At 39.9% G+C, this 24,675-nt stretch overlaps 1 protein-coding gene across 1 annotated transcript in view; it reads right to left on the bottom strand.

The window, feature by feature from the left end:
• The window catches only part of PTPRN2 (protein tyrosine phosphatase receptor type N2), a 1,352,613-nt gene that overhangs the window by 121,948 nt on the left and 1,205,990 nt on the right, over positions 1–24,675 (bottom strand). The window contains exon 14 of the mRNA XM_082258395.1: positions 7,391–7,585. Coding sequence (XP_082114521.1) covers positions 7,391–7,585 — 195 coding nt within the window. The remainder of the gene's footprint in view (positions 1–7,390; positions 7,586–24,675) is intronic.

The raw sequence follows: 24,675 nt of genomic DNA, 5'->3' as shown, positions 1-24,675 counted from the left end.
CCTGTGTCCATCCTCCATCCTGTGTTTACTATGCGTCAGTTTGTGAATGAGCAGGAAGCCTCAGAGCATTTCTTATTCATTAATCTGTGCTGCTAAAGCTGCAAAGAAAGGGACTAATAAATCTATGTCCTTAGTCACTTTTGGGGGGGGGGGGGGGGGGGGCTGACAGGTAGGCTGTATGGGGCCCTGTGATTTTTAACAGCAGCCCTGACTGTATCTATGGAGGAGCAGCGTTGTCACCCTAGATTGCCTTCCTTTTTTGAAAAATCCCCAATTCCATTATATAAGAAGGTGAGGTTGTGCAGTAAGTTACATGTTCCCCATTCCCTATCCCAGTTCCTCAGAAAGTTGAAGGGACATATGTGCAGCAAAAAGTCCATCAAAAGGTTGACCCTGCTGCTTTTTCCTACTGAGCACCTGTTTGAAGGCTAAAAGGACACTAATTTTTACTTTGAGTCTTTAGGGTAGCCTAACAAATGCCTCTATATGGTTTGATGGGCCTAGTAAAAATTGCCAGTCATAAACACAAACATAAAATAAATAATTGTGCCTATATGGCACCCTTAACATCCTAACTTTTATCTAGAATTCCTCTTGAAATATAGCATTGTAGATACTGACATGTGATAATGACCAATGAACTCCTGTTCTATAGCCTCATAACTGTAAACCCGCAGTGTGAAATCTGTACTGCTGCCTCTGAGCGTTATGTTGACCATACACTAATTGAAATTCAGCCGGGTCAACAGGGACTGGCCAAATGTCAGTCAGTGTGTGGTCATCCCTGCTTGCCAGAAGTTGATCGTTTGATCAACTTCTGCAAAGGTACATATTGGGAAATGATTCTCACTAAATGGCTGCAGCCACTGGTTAGTGTATTCGGACAGATGTGCATCCCCCCTGTCAGAATACAAAGTCCCTTGGGGGTGTTTCCTTTCATCCACCTCAGTTGTGTGGATGGAGGAATCTGTCTTTTTTATTTGTTCGGCCTGCTGACTGAATAAAATAAAAAATAAAAAAAAATAAAAAAAAATAAAAAAAATCTCTATGGCAAGCTTTAGTCCCACAAGATTTGGCATGAGATTTGGTGATGTCAGTGCTGTACTGTTTACTGTTATTTTCAGGGTTTTCTGGAGAGGAGCTGTACCTGAAGATCTGCAAAGTAAAGATCTGCTTCCTGCTTCTACTTTATTCCGTTGATCTTCTTCCTCCTCTCCTTCTGCTTTTTGATCATCACCTCACCAGCCATCAGGAGGTCGTTTTTACAGGAAGCAACATGGCCACCCTACTCAAGTGCCAAAAAAGGCACTGTAAGCTAGTAATGGAGTAAAGATCAATGGCAGGGAGACTGCAAACAGCAACAGTAATTAGTCCCTGCACCCTTGTACTATTTAACTATGTCAAGGTCAATGGTCAATTCGACTATGACCGCCATTAAAACTGGGAGAATTTCAATTACCACATTATTGAAGTGATACTAAAGTCTCAGTTTTTTTGTTTAAAAATACCAAACATGTTGTACTTACCTGTTCTGTGCAGTGGATTTGCACAAAGCAGCCCAGATCCTCCTCTTCTTGGGTCCCTCGCCAGTGCTCCTGGCCCCTCCCTCCTGTCGAGTATCTCCACAGCAAGCAGCTTGCCATGGGGGCATCTGAGCCAAGCCGAAGCTCTGTGTGTCAATTCAGACACAGAGTTGCGACCCAGCCCCACCCCCTCTCTCTCCTGATTGGCTGATTGACTTTGAGTAATAGCACCGGGAGCCAATCGCATCTGCTGCTGTCTCAGCCAATGAGGAGGGAGAGTAGAAGACAGCCGAGTCTTTCATGCAACATTGCTGGATCGAGATGGGTCTCAGGTAAGTATTAGGGAGGCTGAGGGGGGGGGGGCTGCTGCACACAGAAGGTTTTTTTTATCTTAATGTATGCATATAAGATACAAAAACATATGCCTTTAGAACGACTTTAAGCTTCAATGCCTATCTACAGTGAACTTTGTACTGATCTTTATTATGCTATCTCAGCACATCCATTGTGCTCAGGGTACAATGCTCAACAGCTGCAGGTACTGAAACACAGCTTTTAATCTTATACTCAAATATTTTTGAAAGGGTAGTTTCTCTTTAAGGCATAAAAAGTTGCTTTCATGCTTAGCTCTAGTAGTTCGTTTAAAGACTAGACAGAACTTAATATAGACATAACACAATGGAGCATCGGAGCCCTTACAGAACTTTATAGGTCTTCCAGGAACTGCTGTCTGCAATAACAACTCCAGCACAATATTTCTGTCCTGAACTTGGGAGCTCTAATTTCTGCTCCAACAATCGTTTGTGTGAAATGAACAATTACTACACAATAACAACACATGCAATCTGGTCAAGCCACAAAATCACTCATGTGAAACAAGAGGAAATATAATGTGAAAACAGTCTGCAGCTACCTAATGGGAAAAGGCCATTAAAAATTCATTGAACTCCATCCATGTTTAAACATAACCTTAAAACGAGCACTGTTATGAAACGGTGCCTATTTTTACACACATCACAGATACAGTATATTTATGCTACAGAAACTGCAGAGAAGAAAATATCACACAACTCAAATATGTCCATATAAGGATGTTGGAGCAGTACAGGAAAATAAGGTACAAATAAACACCAAACTGACACTTTTTGTTTTAACATACGGAGCATTATAAATCCCTTTACATAATAATAAAACAAAAAACAGTTGAATATGATGAAAAAAAATTCAAAAATTCCAGCAAAGTAGAACTCAGGGTGAGAATAGGAATAATACCACTTTTGCTTTTAGCAGCATTGTTACTTAACACCTGTGAGTAATGCAAAGTTTATCTTTTTTTTTTTCTTTTTTTTTTTTTTAAACAATCATACATATACAAAATTAGCATCACCTAAGCACAAGGATTATATTCTGTTTTCTAATTTTTTTTTTAATAAAAGGTCCACTTTAAAACAGAACTTTTGACAATATAGTGTATATATGATCTCTGCATGTATAACCCAAACACGTTTATATATACTGTATTTTGATATTTTGTATTCATTCTACTATGTGGAATTTTTAATACTGTTTGCCAACTACATCTTACAAAATTCAAATATAATAATTTTTATTTATTTTTTAAATAGTACGATTGCAAACATAGGAAATATATCACAGTATTGCTGCGCTACTACCACATATGAATAAAATAAATACAGGGCGAAAAGCAGCCAACACAAATCCCAAATAAAATTGGATCAATAGACAGTAATAGAAATGTGGCGCTAATCTGGAACACTGCTCTCATAGAATATCCATATATTGTAAAGGGAAACCACAGTCCATATGTGTTCAATATAAACAAAGGTGAAAAGTCCGTAAGCCCAGAGAACCACCACCAAGGATCAGCTCACACTGTCTCTTACCAGAAATATATGACCCTCACTACAAAGGTCATATGCAGCATACAAATCAAACTAAGATAGGGTCCTCCTCTCCTCCCAAATGAATGGCATACGATCACCTTCTCCACCAAATGTAGGCTCAAAAGATATAAAACAGAGCACTCCACATAGTGTATAACTGTTTGGTAGGTTTATTTGCGCATAAAGGTAAAATTAAACTTACAAAATAGCAGGTCAAATGGAGCGTGGTATGTTTCCTCTCATAATGATCGGTTACCACCGTGACCCACCAACAAAATGGCCGCAGCGTCTCCTCCTCGTTTGGCGTGTGTCGCGTAAGCTCCGCCCGACGCGTTTCGTCATAGGCTGACGTCGTCAAAGGGAGACGACGTCAGCCTATGACTATTTACTATTTTGTAAGTTTAATTTTACCTTTATGCGCAAATAAACCTACCAAACAGTTATACACTATGGCCATGCTTCCCAAGCTTATAATGCACACTTGCAGGCAGGTGCAGTTAGCTACTTTGCCACTAGGGGGCTTTGTACCAGACAGTGTCTTCAGGTGCTAGGCCCCTTTTAGCAGAGCTCTCCTGCAGTGCTGTCAGGGTGAGTCAGTTTCCATATATAAGTCAGGTAGGGAGGGGCACACTCTCTCTTGGGGCATGGGAGGCAAAGACCCCACACCCGTAAGAATGTAACCAGCACAACAGGAGGACGGGTGGAATGAACCTGTAAGTATGAGGAGTCAGCTGTAGTCATTCTGTCCCTTATGGAGGTGGAGGGTCAGGGCATATTGGAAAAGGCCTTTTTATGCCAGGCTGGAGACTGTGTGCGACTGTGTAAGACTGCTTCCCTGGAGGGTAACCAGGAGATGTAGAGGAGAGACGAAAGGGGAGATGCTAAAGACACAAGTGCTGCATATGCTTTCACTTGTGAGTACTCTAGAATGTCCACTAAGTGTGATTGACTGTGTAATGTCAAGTGACTCCAGAATGTATGTCCTTGTGATTGTAATGTCGTTTCCTGAACACCATCAGAAAAGTGCAGCAAAACTAAAAAAATAAAAATAAAAATGAAAGGTTTTTGATACATTCAATCTGGAACATTATCATGAGGCAGATATGGGTGTCAGGGTTTCTTGAGCACCTTCCTGGCTTATACAGTGTGTATACATTTTGTTATTGGATTGCTTAAAGGCTAAGTTCACTTTCTAAAAAAAGGCATTTTTTGCAGATAAAAAAAAAGAGCATTTAGTATTTTTTTTCTTAGGAGCTTGTAAAGCATTGCACCTGTGATCAGCAGATCGTGGGTGCAATACCAGGCTCCTGCAGGCTGTCAGCAGAGCTGTCTGCTCATACCCCCGATACAGGCAGGCAGTTAGTGAGCTGCAGAATGATCAATGAACTACCAGAGTGCTCGCCAGAGCCCTTGTAGTTCATTGAGAACTACAAGCTGTCAGCCACAAAGGCAGACAGTAGTTGTAATTCATTCATTTACAGAATTCTGTAAATGAATGGCATGGTCATGTGGGCGAAGCAGGTGCAGGGGGAGGATCCTCCGCCCACTGTGACAATTGGGGATCAGGTGGGGGTTAAGACAGATGATTTAGTGCCATGTTACATGTTACACCCTAAATATGGATGTAACATGTTACTAAAGGTGAACTTATCCTTTAAACTTTAGTGAATCCAGGTAAATCTCAGTTAAACCAAAGCCATTACTGGAATGCAGTGAGGATGCACATGCAATAGAAATATGCTTCTGCTTTTGTGTTTTGTACTTCATTTTAGCTGCAGCACTCTGGACAATCAGACCAGCTCTCCAGCAGTCTGATTCTCATCCCTGCACACTCAGAGCTCTAATCATCAGCACTATTTTTCCTTGGGCAGTACTGTTGACTAGAAAAATATTCACGGCAAGTGAGGGATCACTGGAGAGCCAGGTCACTGCAATGTATGTGAAAACAGCAGTCTGACACTCCAGAATGCTACAGCAAAGAGTGTTGTAAACATTACTGCAACATAAAGTACAAAAAAAAAAAAGCACATTTATTACTCTACAAAATATGCAGCCTGACCATTACACTATTATGTGGCTGAAGTTTATCTGAGCTTTATAATAAAAAAAAATGTTAGGATGAAAAAACAGACCTAAATGGGACTCAATTTAGCCTTTAGTGAATTGGGCCATATACAGTATTTTACAAAAGTGAGTACCCCTCTCACATTTCTGTAAATATTTTATTATATCTTTTCATGTGACAACACTGAAGAAATGAAACTTTGCTAAAATGTAAAGTAGTGAGTGTACAGCTTGTATAACAGTGGAAATTTGCTGTTCCCTCCAAATAACTCAACACATGGCCATTAATGTCTAAACCGCTGGTAACAAAAGTGAGTACACCCCTAAGTGAAAATGTCTAAATTGAGCCCAAAGTGTCAATATTTTGTGTGGTCACCATTATTTTCCAGCACTGCCTTAACCCTCTTGGGCATGGAGTTCACCAGAGCTTCACAGGTTGCCACTGGAGTCCTTTTCCACTCCTCCATGACGACACCAGGGAACTGGTGGATGTTGGAGACCTTGCGCTCCTCCCCCTTCCATTTGAGGCTACCCCACAGATGCTCAATAGGGTTTAGGTCTTTAGAAATGCTTGGCCAGTTCATCACCATTACCCTCAGCTTCTTTAGCAAGGCAGTGGTCATCTTGGAGTTGTGTTTGGGGTTGTTGTCATGTTGGAATACTGCTCTGTGGCCCAGTCTCTGAAGGGAGGGGATCATGCTCTGCTTCAGTATGTCACAGTACATGTTGGCATTCATGGTTCCCTAAGAACAGTAGCTCCCCAGTACCTACAGTGCTTGACTGTAGGCAAGACACACTTGTCTTTGTACTCCTCACCTGGTTGCCGCCACACACGCTTGACACCATCTGAACCAAATAAGTTTATCTTGGTCTCATCAGACCACAGGACATGGCTCCAGTAATCCATGTCCTTAGTCTACTTGTCTTCGACAAACTGTTTGCAGGCTTTCTAGTGCATGATCTTTAGAAGAGGCTTCCTTCTAGGGCCACAGCCATGCAGACCAATTTGATGCAGTGTGCAGCGTATGGTCTGAGCACTGAAAGGCTGACCACCCACTCCTTCAACCTCTGCAGCAATGCTGCCAGCACTCATACGTCTATTTCCAAAAGACAACCTCTGGATATGACGCTGAGCACCTGCACTCAACTTCTTTGGTCAACCATGGTGAGGCCTGTTATGAGTAGAACCTGTCTTGTTAAACCGCTGTATGGTCTTGGCCACCGTGCTGCAGCTCAGTTTCAAGGTCTTGGCAATCTTCTTATAGCCTAGGCCATCTTTATTTAGAGCAACAATTCTTTTTTTCAGATCCTCAGAGAGTTCTTTGCCATGAGGTGTCATGTTGAACTTCCAGTGACCAGTATGAGAGAGTGAGAGTGATAACCCTAAATTTAACACACCTGCTCCCCATTGACACCTGAGACCTTGTAACACTAACGAGTCACATGACACCGGGGAAGGAAAATGGCTAATTTCAACATTTTCACTTAGGGGGGTACTCACTGTTGTTGCCAGCGGTTTAGACTCTAATGGCTGTGTGTTGAGTTATTTTGAGGGGACAGCAAATTCTCACTGTTATAGAAGCTGTACACTCACTACTACATTGTAGCAAAGTGTCATTTCTTCACATGAAAAGATATAATAAAATATTTACAAAAATGTGAGGGGTGTACTCACTTTTGTGAGATACTGTATATCAGCTTGGGGAATTAAATTGTTACAGTTTTATCTTCTCTTTTTCTAATCGTGTCAACATTTGCAGTGAAAACCATTCCAATTAAAAAAAAAAAAAAAGCCTTATGAATATTGGTATTTTGTACATGTGAAAATGAATAAACTTTATATATAAAAAAACAAAAAAAAAAACAATGTTTCCTGACTCATGAAATAAAAGCTCTTACCAGTATCATGTGACCGGTGGAGATGTCCATATTTGACTGGACGGGTTCCTCACTCCAGGAGGATGTGCTACTCCTTGCAGTGGGGCTGGCCATAGGCCCATCACTGAATTGGGATGAGATGCTATTAATACGAGAACTGTGCAGTGGCTCTGGTCGATCTGAAGTCTTGACAGACATCCGCTGACGGCAAAGCTCCTGCAAAGAAATAGAAAGACATACTATATGAATAATATGGAATTAATTTTGACCCCAGGGGAGCACTTCTTGTCAGCTAGGAATGAAAAATCTGCCAGTCTTCTACAGTCAGCAAACATAAATAACACTATGTACCGTCAGACTGTACTGTCACACACTGGCTGATCTGCTTGGTTTACAGTGGAATTATTATTATTTTTTTCTATTTTTTCATACAGCAACTAAGAGTTTATACTGGGTTACTGTCAGGTTTTGATTGGTGTTCTCATTGGGAGGATTCCCCTCCCTTCCTACCCAGAAGACACAACAGGAAATGTGAGGAAATCTCCCTAAAGTGTAGAAAAGTCCCACCTTTACAGCTGTCCCCAGAATACGTATCAATGTTGGGAGACTACACCTCAGTTCCTATTTACGTAAGAATTGTAAATGTCCTGTCATTTTCTGTCCTAGTGCCATTAATCATCAGGAGAGAAAGTGAGGCTGAATCTCCTCAACAGAGACTCAGCAATAATTTATTACAATTGTTGTGTCTCATTTGAGAATAGCTTGCAACAATTGACCATTGTTTCTAATCATCATAAATGATCATCACTGATTAATCAATTAATTGCAGATTTTCCAACTGAGTTTGATTGATTGCAAGCCTTGTAAAAAAAATATTTTACAACAATGAATGGTATATATTGAGACGCAGTGAGATAAAGTACGGGCAACTGATGAGATTTAAAGTCGTTGTAAACCTCAGACATAAAATGTAAACAAAGCATATTGCTATATAGTAATTACTTGTTTCATTTAAGAGCACTAAGTGTCATTTCTGTCTGCTGCTTCATCTTCCGCTATCTACATGTTTTCCTGACACCAAGAGAAAAATGGTGACAGAGGAGGGACCTCCAGCTGATTGACAGCCTCAGCTCTGCTCCTGTGTGCTGTGTGAAGGGGGGCGTATGTTTCCTTCAATCAGCTCACAGAACTCTCCTTACTGAGCTCTGCAGAGTGTAACCTCAGCTCCCCGCCCCCTTTTTTCTGAACTTTCAGACAAGCTTTAAAAATTCAGCACTTTAAATGGATGTAGAGAAGAGAAGACTGCAGATAAATAGTTACAACTTATGTAGGAGGATTTGTTTCATCTCTGTGTATCACCCGAGGCCAGTCACTTCACTGGGTATATGTAAGGATTTATAACTACTTTAACATGTTACAGTGGAACTAAACCCATAAATTTAACAGATTCCTCAAACAGTTATATTGAAGGCATGCCATGAATGATAACTGTTGTGGTTGGTTGTGCTTTCAACCAAACTGTCAAACCATCAAATGACTGGTGTCATAACTGATTGCACGAGCAGCACCATGGCCACTGCAAATCAACAGATGGCAGCTTGGCTGTAAAGGAGAGAAGTGGTTAGTTCTGCTTTCAGATCATACTGACCAATCCAACTTGTTCTTATTTGGGTAGTTTGATTTTTAACAGACTTGACTGTACACTGTATAGTCTTTAATAGCCTGATCATGTTTAGATTAGACCTAAAACTACCAATCTGCCATGATAGCCACTTTGTGTTTGGGCCTTTCTATGGCTTACAAGCAACTGTATTTATATGTGCTTAAAGACATTGTAAAGTCAGAATTTCTTTTTTTTGTTGTGTATATGCATTCTATGCATTAAGATAAGACGCCTTCTGTGTGCAGCAGCCCCCCTCAGCCCCTCTAATACTTACATGTGCCCCATCTCTATCCATTAATGTCCACAGATGCCTCAGCAATCCAGGACTCTCTCTTCTGATTGGCTCTTGCTGCTGTCAATCAAACTCAGTTAGCCAATCAGGAGAGAGAGAGGGGGCAGTGCCAAACGGCAGCTCTGTGTCTGAATGGACACACAGAGCTGCAGCTCGGATGCCCCCAGAGCAAGCTGCTTGCTTTGGGGGCGCTCAGCAGGAGGGAGAAGCCAGGAGCTCCAGCCAGGGACCCGAATAGCGGAGTATCCAGGCTGCCCTGTGCTAAACCATTACACAGAGCAGGTAAGTATGACATGTTTGTTAATTTATTAGAAAAAAAACAAGATTTTACATTTACTTTAAAGCAACCCATTCTTTTCTACTGATTAGAGAAACCTTGCTCATCCTTTAGTTATGTTCTCTGCCTATGTCAGAACAAGGGGGACTCCTAACAGGTGGAAACAAGGGCTTAGCTGTTTATGTTTGACAAGTTGGGATTTGCATATTAACACTCTGTTATAGTCTGTTTAGGCAGTACATTTGGGGGGCAACAGCTTTTGTTTGAAACAACTGATGGAGCAGGTTCTAAAGACGCTGCTGTTACATGCTTGAGGAATGGAAATGCTCACTGTAATAGGAAGTTAAGAGATAAAACTTAGGTGCAGTAACCCACAACAATCAGATACAACCAATTTGAATTAAGCTGAATTAAAGATCATTATACAGAATTTTGGGTTTGTTGTTGTAGGTGTGCACAACATTGCACTGTTCTTTTCTACACTGACTAAGCCTATATATTGTACGTTGTAGAACTGTAAAACAGGGCCCAATAGAATCATTAAAAAGTGCAACACGAATGAAAAAAGGATCATGTTTAGCTTTGGACTTTGCACTGTTGGGCATTCTAAGTGACAAAATTTCACGTGCAAAAAGAAAGACTGCAAATGCTACAAAAGGATATGAAAGAAGAAAAGAGAAGAAGTCACACTTTCCAAAATGGGTCCAGCCAAATGGGTATTTATAGATAAGGAGGAGGATGTCAGCTTGATTAGTGTAGTATTTGATTTTGTATATTATGTATATACATATGTATGATTTGTCATTCTTCCCTCATGTGGACAAAGCAATCAATACGCTTTCTCCCATCTATTTAGCAGTGATACAGTTTCTTAAATGCTAATTTACAGGCCAGAGAGCATTAACGACTGATAATAACTGAATATAATATATAAGTCATGGATTTGATGGCACAAATAGCCCCTAAATCAGGGACATTTAAAGACAGAGCTAAACAGGATGTAAAATGTAGCCTTGGTTTATAGGTCATACAACAAACCTTTTCTTTCAAAGCAAGATACACTATAGTACCAAAAGTATTGTAGCGCCTGCCTTTACACGCACATAAACTTTAATGACATCCCAGTCTTAGTCCACAGGGTTCAATATTAAGTTGGCCCACCCTTTGCAGCTATTACAGCTTCAACTCTTCTGAGAAAGCTGTCCACAAGGTTTAGGAGTGTGTCTATGGGAATGTTTGACCAATCTTCCAGAAGCGCATTTGTAAGGTCAGGCACTGATGGTGGACAAGAAGGTCTGGCTCGCAGTCTCCACTCTAATTAATCCCAAAGGTGTTCTATCGGGATGAGGTGCAGGCCAGTCAAGTTCCTCTACCCCAAACTCGCACATCCATGTTTTTATGGACCTTGCTTTGTGCACTGGTGCGCAGTCATGTTGGAACAAGAAGGGGCCATCCCCAAACTGTTTCCACAAAGCATGAAATTGTCCAAAATGTCTTGGTATGCTAAGAGTTCCCTTCACTGGAACTAAGGGGCCAAGCCCAACCCCTGAAAAACAACCCCACACCATAACCCCCCCCCCTCCACCAAAATGGTTTGGACCAGTGCACAAAGCAGGGTCCATAAAGACATGGATGAGCGAGTTTGGGGTGGAGGAACCCCCATGTGTGCACCTAAAACAAACTGCCTAGTAAGATGGATTTTTTCTTAAATAATGTTGATGCTTACTAGAATCCCCTTGGTATGCCCTGCATGTCTGGATCTTTCCCTCCTTGTTTCATCAGGCTGTCTATGACCATATTAACAGTAACCTATAGGAATTCTGTAAATGTTTTTATTGTTATTTTACTGATATTTTACACCTTTTGTTATCTACTTATACACAAATACACATACACGAACATACTCATGCTTTGCTTTACAAATAAACATATCTCTTCTGCTAACCTGTAGTGATCTGTGAATCCTTTGTCATTTATGATAACACTGTGTAATCTTTACCTGTTTCAGTCCTCTGCATCTTTCACTCATAAATTTAGCTTGAGCTACTGAGCTCTGTACACATGCTTTTTGCAACTTGCTAAATAGATGCTAGGAAAAAGGTCAAAAGAAGCATAAAGCTCTACCTGTTGGCTGTATCAAACACTACAAAATATTGCTAGGTAATATATTTTCCTGACTAAAAAAATAAAATGCATTCCTACAAATGCTATGTTATTGTCCTGACCCTAATAAACAAAGACACAAAATACGCACACAACCAATACAACTTCTTTTTAATGTAAAGCCAATTCAATCACTGTTTTATATAACCTTATCTAGTTTTTTATGAGCACACAAGGAAGCATGCACACAAACTAGGATATCTGGCAAAGTTAGTGACTATGGATGACAGCAGTCATGCATTTCTTCTCCTGCATTATAAATGGGATCCAGTGAAAGCCTACACTATCACCACCTGAAGTTTTACTGACAGCAAAGAGATCGGAGTTACTAAGATGGGAGGTAATACAAGCCAAAGAAAAATGTTATTGCAGGGATGCCAAAGTCTTCTGTTTGAATTGTTTCTGTTAATACAAGCTGGGTTTGTTTTATGTGTAAGATTGCCTTCAAATACAACACAAGACCATTCCACAGAAAATACTCTTGACATAAATTTCTTAGACAAGCAAGGTTATTGTCAGATCATTTTAGTGTACGGCACGCGCAGGAAAGTGACAGAAAAACATGGTAGATTTAAGATGCACATCAAGGCCACGTCAGGGCCCTCTCCTAAATCCTTCCCTTGCCTGAGATGAACTCTGAGTGTCACTGACTTCTGCATAAACAGATAAACCGACCTCAAGCAATACTGATCACAGATGCAAAAACGCACTTTACTCTTGGCACCCCAGGGTAGAATTATGTGAAATAAGAAACAGGACATTAAAAAAATATTCCACAGTTTATATATAAGGGTAACACCATGGCTTTGTGGCACTGGGGTCCTGGGTACAATTGTAACCAGCGATTCTTTTGCATGAGTTTGTTTAGTTGCCAATTGTGTGGGTATGTCTGTAGAAGTGGACTTAGGTTATAAGTGGCAGGGTGCAAGGACTAATGTGAAAGATTCAGCAAAATTTAATACAATAAAAAACCTCAGCCCTTGTAAATACATTAACCGGTTGCCGACCGCCGCACGACTATATACTGCGGCGGTCAGCCCCGGCCAGGCAGAGTGACGTAGGGGTACGTCACTCGCCTGTCACTGACTTGCGAGCCAATTGCGGGCCCGCCCCGGCTCGTTCACTGACAAGTCAGTGCGTGTGACCGGCGGACCCGATCGTCCAACGGTCACTCACGATCGCTCCGGTGAAGGGAGAAAGGCGGACGGCTTATGTAAACAAGCCGTCTGTCATTCTTCCCTGTGTAAAAATGAAGATCAGACGGTTCTACTATGTAGGACCGTTGATCTTTGTTTTTACACCAATAGCCATGTCCCTTTACAGTTAGAAACACGCCCCTAGGACACACTTAACCCCTCCCTCTCCAATACAGTTAACCCCTTCCCTGCCAGTGTCATTTTTGCAGTAACAGTGCATATGTATAGCACTGATTACTGCAGTAATGTCACTGGTAACCCCAAAAGTGTCAAAAATGTCAGTCAAGGGTCCGATCTGTCCGCCGCAATACCGCAAAAAAAATCGCAGATCGCCGCCATTACGCGTTAAAAAAAACACCAAAAATGACAAAAATCTTTCCCTTTGTTAGTAAACGCGATAACTTTTGCGCAAACCAATCAAAATACGCTTTTTGCGATTTTTTTTACCAAACATATGTAGCGTAAAACAAATTGGCCGAAAATGTTAAAAAATTTAGATTTTTACATTTTTTTGGGGGGGAATTTCATATAAAAAAATGTGAAAAATATTATTTTTGCAAAATTGACGCTCTTTTTTTGTTTATAACGCATTATCAAAAAATCGCACAGGTGATCAAATACCACCAAAAGAAAGCTCTGTTTGTGGGAAAAAAAGGACGTCAAATTCGTTTAGGTACAGCGTTGCACGACCGCGCAATGGTCCGTTAAAGTCACGTAGTAAAAAAAAAAAATCGCAAAAAAAACACTGGTCTTTTAGCAGCCAAATCCTCCTGGGCTTAAGTGGTTACAATAAAAAATGAAGCTATTCGATTTCCATGATAGCCGCGCAACTATCATTTCATATAAATTCGTACACACAGTCCACAAATTTGATTTCCTTTGGTTGGTTCTATTTATTTATACATGATTTCTAAATAAAGACAAGAAAACATTTCCCGTTTTCCCCAATGGAAGAGGAAACAATTTATATTCTAGTGCCTGACACCTTCTCACACTTTTGGCTGGATTTACTATGAACATAAGCTTGTTCCTTGGACCGTCAATCCCTAAGGATGAAGCAAAGATGCCTTTCCAGGATTTACATATGTGTATACTATATGCATGTGTATTCTTGGCTCAGAGCCATGGATATGCAAATTCACTAAAGTCAAGTATCCATCCTCATGGTTGGAAAATCCTATTTCCAATTATAACCTCTCACTTCACAGGAAGAGGTGTGATTCAGAAGTGAATAAAATTATTTTGCCAGTGTTACAGTGTCTTAGATTTTTGTATTTTTCCAATGAATGTATTTTTTGATGAATAAAAGTATCATTATAATAAGGTAAAATTTAAATGCAAGTATCTCATGTGTAATTATTGATGCTCTAACCATGATATATTTATGATCATACGTATTGTAAAATAAAAAATGTATATTTAACAGAAACTTCATTAATATTCATGTGGCACAATACGCCTCCAAACATGCACACAGGAACCTGTGGCCAGATAACTAGAATATCTACTTCACAGTTATCAAGCTAGATTTAGATTAAAAAATAATAATGTTCACTTTTAGACATGAATGTTTAATTAGCTTAGTGAATACAATGGCACTATGTTCGTTTAAAATATTGAATAATATGCAAAATAAATGTAAAAAGAAAAACAGGTTTTTGTTTGCTTGCAGGTAATTATGTGATGGAAGTGAACACAGCTTTACCTGATTCGCAAACTAATGCCTCGTTTTCACTGAGCGGATCGGTTTGGGTCGATTCGGTACGGTACGCTTTTTTTCCATTATGAAAGTGGCCCATACAACCGAACCAAACTGCACCATTCCTGGTCCTCCTTCAGATGTAGGGCCATAGGAAATGGTACGGTACAGTTAGGAGCTACTCGCGTCACACGATACATTCCACTGATTGGCGGACAGGAAAACGTCAATGCTCACGTCAAACGAAAAGCTCAGTCCAGATAATAGTCCAGACTTGCAGTGGAAACGCTCACCTGAAAAGGCCGGACCATTATAACGCTTCCAAACTGTACCAACCCGAACCGTTCTGCTCAGTGGAAACGAGACATATGTGAACATTCACTTTGCAAAAAAAAAAAAATCCACCTCTCCTTCAGGTAAACGACCCCAATGTGCAAGTATCCACTCTTGCTGGGCAATAAGCAGCTTGTCTGTTTTTCCCTATTGTTTGAACTAGATGGACTTGTGTCTTTTATTACCCAACTAACTATTAAACTCTGTGAACATGTTGACGATTGACAGCAAGATTTTTTTTAAAGAATTGTAGAAAAGTTACCCTTGCTTGTGTCTAATTAGCAAAAATGTGCAAGCAAGCATAGTTGCAATTGAGCAATGGAGCAGGTGTTCTCCAAATCAAATGACTGATACCAAGAAATTTTAAAAGTGATTAATTGATTTTAAATAAGCCATTATAACAATTTTATTTGAATACTGGATTATTTGGTTTGTTTCCAAGGCAATATTTTTACGGTGCTTATTATATTGGCTGGATTGCAGCATATGTGGTAACACATACAAATAGATTTGAATTGGCACATATAGTTTACTTTTTCTGTTTGCATTAAACTGTACAACACAGATGTGAACCTCATTGGTAAGAATGGGATTTCTAGCAGACATTGATTTATATGCTGCAAAATGCATGAGTTTTGTTGCATGAAAACAGACGAGCGTGAGCTTTTCAACATATTAAATTAAAGCTTTATGCTGAGCTACATGAGCTACTGCTCATAGGTTCTTATCAAACAGTGCAAATAGAATATATGCAAGATGTTCCATCAATTCAACTAGTAAAGGGTGCCCTTGGGTGAGAACACCTTACAGTCAAAAATAAGAAAAGAATTTAGAGATATGAACAAAGGGTTTTAAAGATATGAACCGTTTTTTTTTTTTTAACCAGGCAACTTCTTAAAATAGAATTACAGTGCACACATTTTTGTTTTCAGTTTTGGACAGAGCAAAAAAGGGTTGGATACTCTGTCTTATTTCTAATCTTGTCTATGGCACCCATGCTGGATATTTTCCTTCACTTCCTGTTCAATAGTTATGATAGGAAGTAAGTAGAACCTTACCCAGAGTGAAGGGAAATCCCACCTATGACAGCTGTCCTAAATCCAAATCTCTCTGTTGGAAGATACCGCTTCTACACTAGTGCTGGAAGCAAACATAAAATATTAGATTTTTTTCTCATTCTCTATCCTGGTGAACCTTAAAAGTAAGGGCAGGTCTTTGAAACAGGAACACGATTAAGACAGTAATTTGTAAACAGCAATTGGCCAAAGTCTGTTGGCAGCAGCATCACTGTAAAGCTGGATACACACTATACAATTGTCTTTAGATTTTTTCCTTTAGATTTTCCAAAACCTCCTAATATGAGGTCAAACCTAAACACTTTTAATTTGTATGCAATCAGGCAGGCCCTTGCACTACATAGTTAAAGGTAAATCTAAAGGAAATCTAACAACAAAAGTTGTATAGTGTGTATCCAGCTTAACAATACCAGCTGAGAACTACACAAGATATCTGACCTGCTCAGGTCAACACATTTTTTGAAATTTTTTTTTCCTATGTCAATTACTGAAACTGGAAAACTATCTTTGACCAAGACCGATAAGCCCCTTTCACACGAGCGATCCGATCAGATTTTTTTAGGCGGATCTGATCCCCCATTTATCCATATGGGGCAGCGGAGACATGTCCGCTGACACCCGCTGCCATTCGCATCCGATCCTGTCCATGAAATCCGGACAGATGGAAACCCTATTTTCCATCCGGCCAGGGGATTGGATCGGGACAGGCGGTCCGCTCTCATTCGATTCCCCCATAGAGATGCATGGGGCTCTGACATCTCCCTCTCCGCACACAGAGTGGAGAGGGAGATGTCACCTTCCTGCTCAGCGGGGATCTGTGTTTAAGATCCCCTGCTGAGCAGCACGGATCCGCCTATGGAGGCGGACCGTGTGAAAGAGCCCATACTCTTCTGTTAAATGTAAGCTAAGTGGACTTTAAACATCCCAATGTCATGAAAGATCTCATCAACTAATACAAATGTTTATAATGCCCCATTTATAAAGCAGTGGTACAACATTACTGCAATGAAAGTGCTGCTTAAAAAGAAAAGTGTCCATTAATGTATATTGTGTTCTGGTTGCTTCAGAACTCTGAAGCCTGTAAAGTGCAAAAAAAAGAATTGAAAAAATAGGCAATGGCGAGGAGAGCCCAGTCAAATGACCTGTCAAAGTCATCTGACCAGCCTTTCCTCCAATCACGGAGTTCTCTCTGTAGTGTTAAGCCAAGAAATCCTATGGTACACTGGAGTCTCCACATCATGGTCTACATTTTTTGAAAAGGATGAAAAATGTAGATAGAATAAAACTGCAGTGTCCACAATTATTTGCATAACAAATGTAATTTCCTAAAGAAATGACTTTCTTTGACATGTTACAATAGCTGGTTGCATAGGTTCTCTATTTAATATAGGAACATAGCTTTTGGCATAGTCAAAGAACTACAATGAACGTCTATTGATCCATCACCTGAGGCAATACATTGCAATGTATTCAGCTATGTAGCAAAATAATGACATAGTACAATTATTTACAGCTGTGTTGCATAAATTGATCTTGTTTTAGTTGATATGATTGCAGAAACAAAAATAGTAAGTACTACAGTGTTACCGGTGCAAAAACTGTACATTGTTGTTGCTGAGCAGTAAACAGGTAAACTCCAGTTTGCAGCTAACTACACCCTGAAAATAACCAAATTATTCTGTTTTCAAAGAGTTATGAATGTATATTTACTGTGTTATATGGCAACACAGCATGGAGGACAAAATATTTCACAGCCAGAAAGCTTAAGAAAGTGTCTGCAGGAGTATGACACCCACAATCCATTGTTGCATCCACAATCCACTGAATCCTATGCTTTGCTGGCTCCTATAATAAAAAAAATAAATGCACATATTTTTTTTTTTCTGGAAAAACATGTGCATTTATCATATTTTTTAAAGATGAAGAACCTAGCCTTTAAAATAAATCTGTACTGAAAGAAACTGACTTAGAAAAAATATGCAGCAAAGTCCAATTGAAGTCACACCTACTGATATCCATACTTGTTTGAGGTCAGTGACTCAGAAGGTCAGCATGTTAGCCAAGCAACTGGCATCTTAAAGTATATTGAAAGCCAAACTTTTTTTTTAGATGAAACCTCTATCAGAGTTTGTTTGGTGTCGTTGCCCCCATGAGCAGATTCGTGTTTGCTGACCTCTCTAACTTAACGTATATATCTGGAATCACATTTTTTTGGTGGTTCCTGGTGACCACTGTTGCAAGAACAGAAAGTGAGAGGAAACCCAAACTTTTACTCTTGTCAAAAGAACAGGAGGTGATGGTACATTTTCCACAGTTCCAGTCACAACTGTCTAGGGCAGGATTTAAACTGGAAAAGGAAAATTTTAAAGGAAAATTGCCACAGTGGGACATAAAAAAAAAAAAACTTACAGGGGTCTTAACTGTTTCATACTTTTTCCTAAGGAATCATTCACCCTGGTGCACTGCAATAACATTAAACCCCAACACAGCTTAGGCCCCTTTCACACTGTCCGCTCTGTCGACAGACTCTGTTTTTCTCAGCGGGGGATCGATCCGCCGATCCCCCACTGAGCAGGCGGATAGCAGCTCCGTCTCCGCTCTGTGTGTGGAGAAAGAGCTGTCAGGTCCCCGCTCTCCTCTATGGGGGAATCGGATGAGAACGGACCGCCTGTCCGTTCTCATCCAATCCCATCCGATCCACCAGACGGATGGAAAATAAGGTTTCCATCCGTCCGGATTTGACGAACAGAATTGGATCGGATGTCAACAGACATGTCTCCGCTGACATCTGCTGCCCCATAGAGATGCTTGTGGCATCTGTTCAGATCCACCTAAAAAACTGACAGGCGGATCTGAATGGTCCGCATGTGTGAAAGGGGCCTTCGTCTTTTCCTATCAGCCATACACATATATGCGATGGCTGAGTGGATGGTCTTTAATGCTGAGCAGCTGCACACATGCGTCAATAGGGAACAGTTTTCTTGTGCTGAGAGCCCATTCATTGCATTCTCTCACGACAGTAACTAGGTTGTCACAAGCAGCTCCTGATGCATACTTGCGATTGGGAACTTCCAATAACGTGACTGCTGTGACAACCAATCACAGTGGTCACATGATCAGAAAGTCTGCCTCTGCCTCCCAGTATTTAGATCTTCATAAAGGAACAGGGGGAGTGGCAGCAAGAGGTTATTATCACATGTGTGCTGAAAGGCATTACAGTGAAGCACAGCATAGGATGTTCAGTGCATTGTGTTGCGCTAGGATAAAATGCAGCCTGCCATTTTAGCATGCATTGCTGTGCTTTTCAGCCCATTCATTTTTTAATAGGCTGTTTAAAATGAGCAATGCAAGTTAACGCATGACATGTGCACAGCACTACAATGTAAATGGGCCCTTAACTTAAAAAAAAGGTGACTTCAGATACACTTAAAGAAGGAGAGGTCAGCAACGACAGAAGTCTCTGTAATTCCCTCAATACAGGTTCCTTTAGCTTTCTGCTGCTGTTTGGAAACTCAGCTGAAAAAACTGATTTCAGGTTATTACAATAGCTGAACTGTAAAATTATTTCATGACTGTGGAAAGAATACATAAGGGAACTAAGGGGAGTTACAGATTTGCCTGGAGTTATTTAAAGTCAGTTGTAGCATTGGTGAGAAATGCAAAGTAAGAGAGTAAACAGCCTGGCAACAGATTACTAGTAGTGAGAAGCCTAGGACCTGAGCTGTGGTCACCCACTTAGAAGCAATATCCTCCCCATAATGCCATTTCTCTGGCCTTGTACATTAGACAGAAGATGACAAATGTCAATGGACTTGCTCAGCATGCTGTTTATATAATGATGGAAATCTCACTTGGAGCACATTGTATATCCCCCAGGCACATACACTAACTGTATGGTGGAATAGAAGAACATGTTCAGAAATGTCAAGGTCAGGGAAATGCAGGACTTGCTAGCCCCGTGTGAAATGGAATTTATATTAAAGTTCTTGTTTGAAATGTAAACGTATCAGCTCCAGCCCCACAGCCAATTATTTACTTAACTGCTTGTTGTGTCTTCTAGGGTGACCTACGCTCTATAATTACTTGTGATTTGAATTTGACAGTATTTTCTACATTTTTTAATTGCCTTGGGTAGGTTGACCAGAACCTTCTGTGAAACACTATTAAAGAGGGATTTCATAAACAATGATAAAGTTAGTAGTGCTATGGAGGAATTCCCTCGTCTCACAGCTTTCTGCTTTTTACCGTTCTAGATGCTGCAGTCCCAGGATATGCCTAGAGTATAACTAGCAGATAAGTCCACACATCTCAACTATACAATAGAATAGCAATCTATGATGATCTTTACAGTCCAATAGAAAGACTTCTTCCCTTGCGGAGTATAAAAAGCAATACAAAGGCAGTCCCACTATTGCTTACAAGGAAGCCCTGGAGTGATAAATCAATTATTAATATTATTATTGTTGTGGGTATTGTTGTTCAGAACATAATACCTTTTAATGTCCAAAATCACAGTTCCCCCATTTTTCTATCTTTACATTTTTCCATCTTTCTTCTTTTTCATATCTATCTTTTCCTCTGCATCTTTCTAATGCTGAGATTTAAATTTGAATGTCTGCCTTTTATCTGTACATTAAAAAGCTCTTATGTGTATACAACGCACTTGGGCTGGCCCTTTCTTTCATTCTAACCTGAGCAGCTTAAAGAGAAAAACAATGTACGGAGAGTATACAATGTATAGCGAGAGACAGAAGGGTTGATTTACTAAAACTGGAAAGTGCAAAATCTAGTGCAACTCTGCATAGAAATCAATCAGTTTCCAGTTCCGTGACTAGCGGCTCCCGCGCGATGCATACTAGCACATTATGCATTTACTTTGCAGGGAAGAAAAAAAGAAAAAAAAATTTGAGGAGTTTACTTCCTCTTTAAGTGAACAAGCAGAAGTTAGAAGCTGATTGGTTACGATGCACAGCGGCACCAGATTTTGCACTCCCTAGTTTTAATAAATCAAACCCAATGAGTGAGAAAGTGAGAGAAAGAGCAAAACAAAATAAAAAAAATAATTCTATTTTAGCTTTTTTTGATCTTGTATCTTGTGCCATTCTATATTTTTGCTCCTTGTACAAATCTAAAATATTATTTTTGTACCCATTCAAACGATCAAGTTTTTATGGGTTGAAGCGCTCTGCATTAGGCAGTCTATTCAAAATGAATAGGCTTTAATGCCCTTCACTTGGAAATGTAGCTACTGCTGCATTTTTTTTTTGCAGCACACCACTGGCATCACAGGGCAGTGCAGTGCATTGCAACGCAGGTGTATTCTGGACATGCATTGAAGTGCCATTCAAAATCAATGGCATCGCAACACACTATAAAGTTCACAGTGCAGTACTGCAACATGGTAGTGTGATGGGCACTTAGAGTTCACCCATGCAAGGCTATGAACATTAAACTATTTGCATATTTCTAACAAACATTAAAAAGAACTTCAAAACATGTCCTCATTGACCTCTCTGGCTGCTTGTATTTTGAAGTAATTAGTTCCTCAAGATCACAACAAAGACTCCAAAGTTGGGTTTTAGTCAGTTTTTTAACAGTTTAGCAACACCTCCTGGTTGTTTATATTACAAGGCTGGCAGGACTCTGTTGTAATAGAAAGTAATAGCAAAAAACTAAGGTTTTAGTGCCTCAGTTGTAAACTTTGAAGATTAATTTCTCCACAGTGCCTATAGCTACACTGGGGAATTAGGCTTTTACTGTTTGTTCATAGTCTGAGGACAAGTTCATTTTAAGCAGATCTGTCATGTGTGTAATATGTTGACATACAGGAGGTTGAGACATTGTGGAAACTGTCTTTATTTTTAGCTATTTAGGTAAAGTGTGCCTGAATGCTATTTGGATCTCCTTCTCTGAGGCAGGAAATTACACCAAGCTGAAGTCACTACATGCTGCTCCACTGTAATACACTTCAACATCAAATTAGACATTGATAGACATGGTAAATATTTGACGATGTAATCAGGAAGAGCTGCTGCACACCCTGGCACTCTTCTCATTGTAACTGTTCCCCATTAACAACTTTCCACTATTAGGAAGCTTTTTAATCTTCATAAAGATAACAGTATAATCCTGAAAAAATAAAGTAATTCAACATGCACTGCAGACAAACATACAAATCAAAGTGAAAATATTTCTGTATTTCTAGTAGACATTGCCACTGACAATTTTTATCCACTTAGTTTGGACTATATCGAATTTGCTGGATCAATGTTGGGTACTCTTAAGACCAGTAAAAACCTGCAGTACATGATCACAAAATCAGATTTTACCTCATAATACCTTCCCTGCCAGAAAGCAATAAACTGCTGAAAATCAATAAAAACAGATTGCAATGTACTTTTAACAAAATACTACAAAGTGAACACAAAGTACACTTTAGAAAGTTCTTTTTATTTTATAACACTAAAATGCAATAAAAAGGGTCACAAAAATAAAATGAATATACTGATTTGATTTCAGGGTCATATCTGTCAATAATAGAGGGAAATGAGGATGTCACCTGCCACAAGATGTCACCATAATCTACTGAATGCTTTTCTCTCCTCGTGTCATGGAGAGTGGTAGTCATTACTTCAGGGGACATTGGTCACGGTTAAAAAATGTTACATTTCAGATGTACTGTACAATAGTGGCTCTAAGGATAGGTTATAATAATTATTCTTTTAGAATGGAAGGTTCTTGCACAGACCTATCATGTGTGTGGAGGTGCACAGACCTATCATGACTAAGAAGTGCATATTTAAATGAATTGGATGTTCACAGTTTTATTTTTTGGCACTTTGCAACAAAAAATGTTTGTCAGATTTCCAGCTCCTGACAACCTTTGGCAGAAGCCCTTGTGTTGCTGTAAATGCCTTCATCACTTTCCTTTTGCTTGCTCATCTTTCCCACAGACAGTCAAATGGGGTTGGATCTTCAGACACCTTGGCGTCATTATCAGTCACGGTTAGGGCCTGTGTTGGCAGGCTTCTATTTCCGCCAGGACTGCTACTCTTCCTATACAATTCAATGGAAATACATAAACAGCTAAAAGCAGGCTGTGGCAGCTTAGAAGCAAGTCAAATGCAGATTAGAAGGTCAACTGGAGGTCCAATGCACCTGTCAGTGAATTTTGTATGATCTCAGAAATGTCTCAAACTAATCCTAAATGCCAGCAGAGTGCACCTGAAATCAGGAGTAGATTTATGAATCTAGGCACAGTCTGCATCCAGGGTCGTTCACTTGCATGTAATCGAGTGATTATATGCAAGAGGCTGCGATTAGCTGTGGAGGCCATCAACCTCCCATTTTGTTCAATAGGGCTGCCTCCCACAGCTAATCGTGGAAACCCCTGCTTGGGTTCTCGCATCTAATCGAAGTTTGGGTGCACTCACAGGTGTGAAGGCACCCTAAACAAACAAGCTAAAAATAGAAGCTGTCTGCCCCAGTTCTGATAAATTACCCCCCCCCCCCTGTATTCTCTATTGACACAAACCCAAAACCCATCAACACAGGGTGAAAATAATGATATCATCATTATTCATCTTAGTCTCAAGAGGTGCATTTGCCAACTGCTAACTGAGTGCTCACTACTAGTTCTCTGTAATTCACACTTAGTATATAGTTTGATACAAGCAGACGCAAAGCTGCAATCATATTCTATATACAAAAGCAAAAATCAGGGGGCAGACAGGGTCACTGTGAAGGTCTGCATTAAATAGGGTCAGAGTAAAGGAGAGAAATAAGAAGCAAGGTAAAAGCTAAGTAAGGGGCTTGTCCTGTGTAGAGTACAACAGCCCTGTACGGAGAGGTATTTTGTTGCCACTATTTCAATGCATTTTTATTTTTTTTGTTTCTTAAAGCACCTAGTGGGCTTATCTCTAAAAGTTTACAGCAATGTAAGGAACCCATCAAATCCATATACAGTGGGTATAGAAAAGAATCACCCCATGTCCCCTCTGCTATTCATAGGGATTGGGATTTAGGGACCCATAAGTTTCTCAACCATATGTGGTGCATGGGCCTTGCTCCCTTCCCTGACCATTTAGAATTACATTGTAGTAGCAGGTCAGGGGGACTAAATTTTATCATTTCTCTTTCTGATTCTATTTGATAGCTTTAGATTGATTTTCTCCATATCTCTTCCCTCTATATGTTCTAAATTTGTTCTATGTTTTGAGCAATTACCGGTACATGTATAAGATTTGAAGTTAAAATATGCATACAGTTGACTGCATCTTTGAAACTGTTTATTAAAGTTCTTAATAAAAATGATTGAAAGAAAAGAATCACCCCCCCCCCCATTTAAAATAATCACATTTTGTTGCTTTGCAGCCCTTAAATTAAGACAGATGCATTTTATGTTTTATCCAGCTGTATTTACTAGTACAACTTATACCATCCACGTGAAAGATATAACACCAACATGTTAGAAATAAAAAAAAATAAAAAAATCAAAAACAAAATCACTGAGTTGGAAAAAGGATCACCCCCCCCCCTTATGTCAGTATTTTGTTGTACCACCTTTCTCTTTAATTATAGCCTTTAGTCTGCTGGGATATGTCTCCA

Source organism: Pelophylax lessonae (assembly GCF_965119305.1).
Source record: "Pelophylax lessonae genome assembly, chromosome: 5".
Classification (NCBI taxonomy): Eukaryota; Metazoa; Chordata; class Amphibia; order Anura; family Ranidae; genus Pelophylax; species Pelophylax lessonae.
This window is presented reverse-complemented; position numbering and strand designations above follow the sequence as displayed.